The following is an 8,287-nucleotide window of genomic DNA, read 5'->3' on the forward strand; positions in this document are numbered from 1 at the left end:
AAGTAAGAAAATCCAAGTACTTAACATAGTAGAACTGCTGAATAATGAAACTCTTAAAATACATGAAAAATAATTTTGCTTTTTTACTCCCCATTTCTAATTTGTTTATTAAAATGGACACTTAGCCAGCATTGCAGTTATTCCTGATTCGTTGTAATTTTGTTTTTAAAAGATGTTAGTTAGCATTTATGATTGATCAAGAGTCCTCTGACTATATGGGTAATTTTAAAAAACAAAAGCAGAAACATTTCCCATGTTTAAAAAAAAGAAAAGGAAAGAAAAATCTTGGTGTTTTGGGAATGTTTGTAGAATATTTCTGCTTTGTGAAAGATTTTAGATTTTTATGTAAGGTTGAGGATGTTGGCGTCGTGGGGAAGTTAGTATGTTCTCCATCACAGATAATTGGATATTAAAGGAAAGGTTTAGGAGCTTGGTCATTTATTTTCTTTTTAAATTAATGAATTAATAAATTAATTTTATCAAAACTATTTCATAGATATTTTTCTTTTATTTCTCTTACTAAACATTCATATATTATCTTCTTTATTTTCCTGATGATATTAGAATGGAAATCTTAAAACTTGCAAAATCAGCAAGGGGGAGGAGAATATGTATATGGTAAAAAGCTGTTTTGGGTGTCTTTACCCTGAAGGATGTTCTCTGAGTGCGTCAGTTGTAAATCCAGCCTGGGTTTTGTATACTAGTCTGTTTGTCCTTTGGCCTAATAACGTCACTTTCTTGTACCACTAAGCAGATTTTACCCTCTCTTTCTTCAGGAAACAGAGACCTCAGATTTGTTTTTGCATGATGATGATGATGAAGACGAAGATGAATATGAGTCTCGTTCATGGCGAAGATGAAATCTGATGCGAGCTGTATAATTTTTAGGAATATTGTTTAGAAGAACAACTTTTTAAAATTATTTAAAGAAGTCAATGAGCCAAAAATTTTTTTTATTTTTCTTTTCCACACAGTAGGTTTAAGGACAGCAAGTTTGCTATTTAAACACATCTCATAACTGTTCATGATATTAAAGCACCAAAGGCCTAGTGACTTTTACAAAATTGTGAAGATCCACAGGAATGATATGGATTATCTCTAGAGCCTTATTTTCCACACCACCTGTTTTGTTGCTATTGGTGTTGGATTATGATGTAAATGACAGGGTGTTCAGAAATTTTATTTTGGATTATAATCTGATAAAATTTCATTAAATGTCAAAATCGCCTGGAATCTCTTAACTCTCAGCTATTATGGATGGGTCATCAGACAGAAGGAGATATTTGTAATTAAAATACCCTTTTGCTTTCAAGCGTTGTCTTGGAAGAAGAAAAGTAAATTTATTTTAATTTTTTTACTGTGGAGGAGCCCAGTTTGTATTCAATCTAAATTTTCGAGGGGGGGAGTTTATGTGCAGTACAAGTACTATTTTAGTGTAAATCATAACAGACTCTGTATTCTTAAATGCTGTAAGGCAATGGTAGCTAGCTCCATGGTATTTCCATTCTGTCATCATATTAACTGTCCTGGATTTATGCTACTGATCCTTAGTTTGCTTTGAAATTAGTGAGTATTGGTTCAGTTGGTCCTCTTTAAAAATATTCTCAGAATGTAAAAGGCTTTCGCCTCCTGCCCCTTTCTTTTCTCCATTTTCTTTCTCCTGCCTTCTTATTAATAGCCCTGACTTACCCATTGTTGAGATAAGTGATTCTTTTGGGCCACCAAAAGTCAGTCCCCAATAAAAAGTTTAAACCAGCACCTTGATAAATAAGTGGTGTTTTGATGAGAATAATGGAAGGTTTGCGGGGGGAAAGAGAGTCACCAGCTTTTCTTTTTTCTTTTTAGAAGCTTCAGTTTAGTTAATAGTTACACAAAAGGGTTAAAAAGTCTCTGAAATTCTTTTCTTAAATTTAAACCATGATGGTGAGGTGACTGGGGCTGGGGTGGGGGCAGAGTTGGGTAGGGTGATGGGGATGCTAGTAATAAATGGGAGTCATAACTTGACTTTGATCAGATGACTTTATATTTTCATAATTTTGTAGCTTGTTGCTATCCATGAACATATGCATCCTTCAATAGACAGTTTCCTTCACTGTGTGCATTTTTACTGTACACTGTATAGAGTACCTGTTAAGTAAAATATATCTGTAAATTTATGTCCTTGTGTTCTGAATGTTAGATGGAAAAGCAGAGGAGCAACACTACACTGTATTGACCCCTGGGAAAATAAAATGATTAATGTACATAGGATGTCACTTTTTCAAGGATATACACATCTATGTTTTTATATATGTGTGGTGTGAAAATTTGAAACTTCCTGTTGGCTTCAGAAGGTTCTTGGTGATTACTATATCAAGGATTTTGTTTCCTGAGGTAAAGGCTGTTTCTCAAAATAGAAACTGTTCGCTAAGAAACCTAAAACCATCAGGACTCTAGATTTACTTAGCTGTAAGAAGTTAAATCCCACGTTCTGATTATCTTTTCTCTTCCACGTATTTTCCTGGAATGATGTCTCAAACCAGGATCATTTTTAAGTTCATGTAATTTTCCCTTCACAATAATAAGGACTTCCTTTTTCTAGGTTGTGTTACATTTCTGATAACACTGAAGCTAAAATAAGCTCATAAAAGAAGGAAAACCTTACAACGGGGTACCTAGAAATAAGCAATCTTGCTCCTTCCTCCTCCATCATCTCTAATGAAATTTTGATGTCTGTGGCTCAGTCGGTATATATTTTGAAAGATTCATTGTGGTGAATATTTTGAGTCCTGACAGTTTAAACGTGATAGAGGGAACAAAGGATTTATATATTTTTTGTACAAAGTTTTTTCTTAAACTGTATAATTTTGTAAATAATTTGTTTGGTTTTTTTGTGTACTAAAACTACCAGCGTATAGATTTCAATAAGAATTGTTGTATTTTTGTATTTGGAAACTGAAAATTACAGTAAATTAATGGAGCTGTAAAAGAAAATTTTCAGTGGACTGACAGTTCAGCAGAATGAGATTCCTTTTCATATGATTTTTTTAACTTCAAAATTGACATTGTATTATAATACTCTCAGTATGGAGAGAGTTGAAGATTTGTTTGACTTTTTAGTTACTGGGGGAGAGGGTGTTCAAGTAAAGAATAGATGGACACTTTTCAGAAAGATTTGAGGCCCTTTCTATAAAATAGTGTAGCTTTCGATACACAATTAATATAGGACTAAAATAATTTATAAATGTCCTAAGAATTCTAAAACATTTTTGACTCTCCAAAATGAATTCAAAATATGGGCTTAAGTATAATATTAGAAAATTTATTTGAGGTTAGCATAAAATAGTTGAATGTGTATATTTTTTTCCTATAGTATTTTTTTACCCCTACCCTCAAATCCCCAAGCCCCAGAATTTCTCTTAAAAGTGAGTAACTACCACGGCTTGTTTTCCTGGTATCTTCCCTTACGGAAATAACATACTCCATCTGAGGCAAATTTTGTTCTTCTTAATGAGTATGACATCTAAGAAGCTGGTAAGCAGTAACAGCCACTGGTCTGGCGAGGTTAGCCTGGTTTACTAGTGGATTACTGCCCAGGCTTAACAAGGTAACCCCAGGGAATACAGAATTTCCCTCATTTTCTTCATGTTGTAACATCGGGAAAACATTGTCACCAGTTGAGATGATAAATTGGGAAACACTCTAGTTAGGTAGGTCCGTGGTGATGGATCGTTATTTAAAAAAGAAGAAAAAAATCATGTGAAAAGGAATAGTGGTTCCTCTTGATGTATAGTATGCCTGTATTATAGTTTTTACAAAATTGTGAACTTGTGTAATAGTATAATAGGAGATATTGTTGAATTTCTAACTGTTTATACATTTAAATTCATATATGTAATGTTTGTTTTATCGATTACAATCTGAATTTCTAAGAAGCATGTTGACTTTTGCAATAAAGATGCAATATGGAATGGTTCACAATTGGAAAAAAGAAAAAAAGATAAAAGTATTACAAATTTAAAATAATTTCGAAAATTTATGAACCATTCCAAAAATTCTAACAATCACCAAAAGAGCTGTAATTCTGGCTTGTTCTGGAAAGAAAGAAAATGTGTGTGTATGCTTGTTTGTATGTGAGAATGAATGAGCAGTGGATATGCCTGTGTGTTTCATGTTGGGTTCATGTACATGAGAGAATGCACTCAATATGAATTTGGGTACCGAAGTCCCTGGCTATTAAATATTCAATGAATTCAAGAAGATGTAATGAACAGGGTGGTCTTAAAAACGAATGAGAAGGGTATTGAAGTGGTAGTTGTGAGTAATCTTGGATAGCCATAATTTTTTAGTCCTGGATGGGTCCTGATATCACAGATACAAAAGCACAATTTTATGAAAACGATTATTTTAATGTTACCTTGAGATTTTGCAGTATGCCTACCAATGAATTGGAAGGGCATTTTCCATAAGTGGAATAGAGAGAAGGGAAAGAACAGCTTGAGGAGATACAGATAGGTCAGCTCTAATTGTGATAAGTATTTGTAAGGAATAACCGGAGAAGAAAGTGATATTACACACTAAGGACTCATGGTGATGAGAAGGGGGGAGGTATATCACTCAGGTTTATTTTCTCATTTTAAAAATTGCTTTTCTTATCATTATAAAATTCCCCTTCAAGTGATTAGGCATTGAAGAATTCTTTAAATCTCACCTTTACAGGAAAATATTAAGGAATGGGAACAAATTTCGTTTTCATTCTTTTCAAATAAACTTTATCTGTATTTTATGAATTAAGTAAATGGCAAGGTCTGTGTGACCATTTGTTTCGAATAGATAATAATTTAATTAGCATTGTTTATAATAAGCATTAGTTCTTGGGCGTTTGGAAGGGGCCAAGCATACCTCTAAACATAATTATATCTGTTTAATGGTAGCAAAGCAAATATTTTGGTACAGTGGAGCTCTCATTGACAAAAATTACTGGTTTTATGTGATGTTTTTACTGATTTTGATGTCAATTCTTCTAAAGCCAAGGATAAATTTTGAATCCAAGTCCCCGTGTACTATCTAGTCTGTATCTAATTATGTTACTGTAAACAGGGATAAGTGAATGTCAACGTGTGTGATCATTTTAGATGAGTGAGTCAGGATAGCTTTACACACGTGAATCAACATCGGTAGGGCACTTTTTTCCAAATTTAGTCTCAGATATCTGTGTGAGGGGCGAACAGTCAGAACCAACAACTATACTGCTATTGCTTTGTTTTGAATCACCATTTATGCTACCTTGATCTTACTGCCTAGTGATCTCCTTTCTACAGGATCATCTACCGTTTGGCCTCTTAACCTGATTCTGCATTCGACCTTAGGTTAACTGAACCATCCCAGCATTCTGATATAGGTGACTTGATACAGTTGAAATTAAGGTCAGAATGGTGTTTGATGATTATTCGCAAGGTATTTGTAGTTGGAGCCCGCTCTTTTCTTGGGCTTCTGCAATTTTGTTTTGTTTTTGATGACCAGTAGTGATTAGTAAGCATGATAAACATTACTGTTAGTTTTTCTTTGTATTTGTTCTCTTTCCTTTTATGAAATAGGAGCAAGAGAAGAAGGCCCTAATACAATAATATACTATTAGCTTGTTTTCAGTGAAAATCAGCCTGTGTTTTTTACAACAGTTCAGTTTTCCAACCACTTCATAGAGTTCCACTATTTTGGTATAATGACTCATTAGTTCTTAATAGAGCCTATTAAATATAGACTTGATATTTCAAAATTGTTCTTTACTCAATCCTTTGTTGGGGTATAGAGGTGTGAAAACAAGCCTTTCAGTGACCCTCGCCATGTTTCTGTTGGTTTTCTTAACACTGCTTTGTGAAAACTTCATTAACAGTGGATGTCTGGTTAACAGTTTTCTAAAGTCCTTGCGATTCCTTCTCTTAGTCTGTCCTCAGCTATTACCGCAAGATAAGGATATATATTGATTTTAAATGAAATGAGATCCTAGGGGCTAATACAGACCTTGCTAAATTCATTTGGTTTCTTGAGGATGATTAGGCTTCAAGAATGAGCTTACACACATGTTCGGTTTATGTTTTTGGGTCAAACACTGCCTATTTATGGAAACATCTGTTCCTCTATAAACTATTGAGTTCTAGTTTCTGAACAAAAGGGTTGTTTATTTACTGTAGGATCGAAGTTTTTAACTTAGCCTGTAGGGGGCTCCAGCAGGCAAACTTTAGTTGGCCTTAGAGCAGTGTCTAACTCTTTCACAGCAACTCGGAGTGAAAAACCCATTTTGCTTTATGACCTAGCACACACACACACACACACACACACACACACACACGAGAAAAAAGTTTACCAAACAATGTATATGCTTACTATGCAGTATATGCACCTGGTAAGTTTTTTTATTCTATTAAAAATTCTTCTCAGGACCCACTATTTGGCCTTCAGGGCTGCAGTTTGGAAAAGAGTAGCCTTTTGAATTGCAGGGTGAATCGCAATTTTTAAACCACTCTCCCTTGCTGTCACATCATCACTATTTTGAATATAAAATGATAAAATTTTGTCTTCTGTGTTTTGCTTGGAAAAGTAGTCCATCTGGATTGTGCTGTTGACCATTGGCCTAAAATTAAAGGTGGAAGTAATTATCGATCAGTGGATGCTCGTGAACATGAAGGTGTTTTATAGTTTTCAGTTTTTTTAAAGATTTTATTTATTTTAGAGAGAGCGTGTGTGCACGTGCACATGAGCAGGGTGAAGAGGAGAGAATCTCAAGCAGACTCCTTGCTGAGTGCAGAGCCTGACGTGGGGCTCGATCTCACGACCCTGAGATCATGATCTGAGCTGAAACCAAGAGTTGGATACTTAACCAACTGAGGCACCCAGGTGCCCCTATAGTTTTCACTGTTTTAAATAGACAACTGTGAGAGACTTTAAACCTACCTGCAGTTGTAAATTTTTGTCATTTGTCCAGGAATGGAGTGGAATACTGTTACATTGGTGCTATTTTTACAAAATTCAAGTCACTTTGTAGATATTATTTGTTATTTTAAAAAAAAAAAGGAGGGGACCTGCCTGTGAAGTCCATACAACTGCAACTACTTAGTGGTTGTGAATCAATAAAAATTGTTTGGCTTTGAATTTTATTTTGCATATGGAGTTTCCCTTAGCTATCAACCATTCAAAGCAAATCAAGTGTGCTATCTCTGTGAGAACACTGTACGTATTCCAACATTGTGCCATTGCATTTTATCCTTTCAAACACATTGCCCTGTAGGTTCCTGACTGGTATTGATAAACCCCTGTATAAAAAAAAAAATTACCCATTCCATGCCCCTTTTGTTAATTTGGGGCAAGCATTTAATTTGTAGCTTTATGTGCCTGGACTTTTTCAGTTTCTAAAATGTAAAGAGAAAGATTGGGAACGTGTTGATGAGAATGTGGCCATATCTTCAGAAAGCCACAGAGAAAAGCCACTAAGCCTTCAAAGTAATGAAATCCGTACTAATCATGCAAGTATAAGTTACTTATACATTTCAGTATTTCTATTCTCTTGTCTCTCTGTACATTCCTTGTGGGATTCCTTAAGCAATAAAGCCTGACTTTCCTGTAGTACCAGTGGGAACAAGTAAATGTTTTCAATGAAACTGGTATTTTTAAACTTTTCACTTTTTAAAAATAACTGGCATGTATTGAATGCAGGCTGTGTACCAGATAATGGTTCAGAAGTTTGCCTATACTCTTGCTTGCAGCTGCCCTTTGAAGAAAATGCTCTAACCTCCTTCTGTTCAGCTTTGAAAACAGTTTTGGAGAGGTTAAGTGGCTTCCAGCCTTTAGTGGTGGGACCAGGATTTGAACACTGGTCTGACTTCAGAGCTCATAGTCTTAATCTCTTTGCTCTGCTGCTTCTAATAAAATGGAATATTGCAAGTGTGTAGAATGTCACTGGCCTTTTTTATCAGTGTCTGTCAAACACTGCCATTCTGGCTCTGTCTATCTCATCTGCCTTGGATTGGACCCAAGCTCCCTTGGGGAGAAACAACTGTGTTTTTAGGTAGCATATTGGAAACCATAGAGAACACTTTATATATGCTAATTTGTGGGGAAACATTTTAAAGTAATTTTCTATGACCTCCATAATGTACAGCCAGCCAGTTTGATACATTTCACACTAATTTGGCTATATCATAACCTATGTTTATTTTATTTTCAATTTTATCTTAAATATTTTCCCCATGGCAAACTGGATTATGATAATCTTGCAGTATTTCTACCTTGCTTCTTTGTGTTTTTCAATATT

General features: G+C 34.8%; 1 protein-coding gene across 2 annotated transcripts in view; it reads left to right on the forward strand.

Annotated features, from left to right (window-relative positions):
* RBM27 (RNA binding motif protein 27) overlaps positions 1-4,052 on the forward strand; it is a 74,675-nt gene extending 70,623 nt beyond the window's left edge. For both annotated transcript variants that reach the window (XM_026498985.4, XM_026498986.4), the window contains exon 21: positions 777-4,052. In XM_026498985.4, coding sequence (XP_026354770.1) covers positions 777-860 — 84 coding nt within the window. In that variant the 3' untranslated portion in view covers positions 861-4,052. The remainder of the gene's footprint in view (positions 1-776) is intronic.
* The last annotated feature ends 4,235 nt before the right edge of the window (positions 4,053-8,287 follow it).

Source organism: Ursus arctos, unplaced genomic scaffold (assembly GCF_023065955.2).
Source record: "Ursus arctos isolate Adak ecotype North America unplaced genomic scaffold, UrsArc2.0 scaffold_5, whole genome shotgun sequence".
Taxonomy (NCBI): Eukaryota; Metazoa; Chordata; class Mammalia; order Carnivora; family Ursidae; genus Ursus; species Ursus arctos.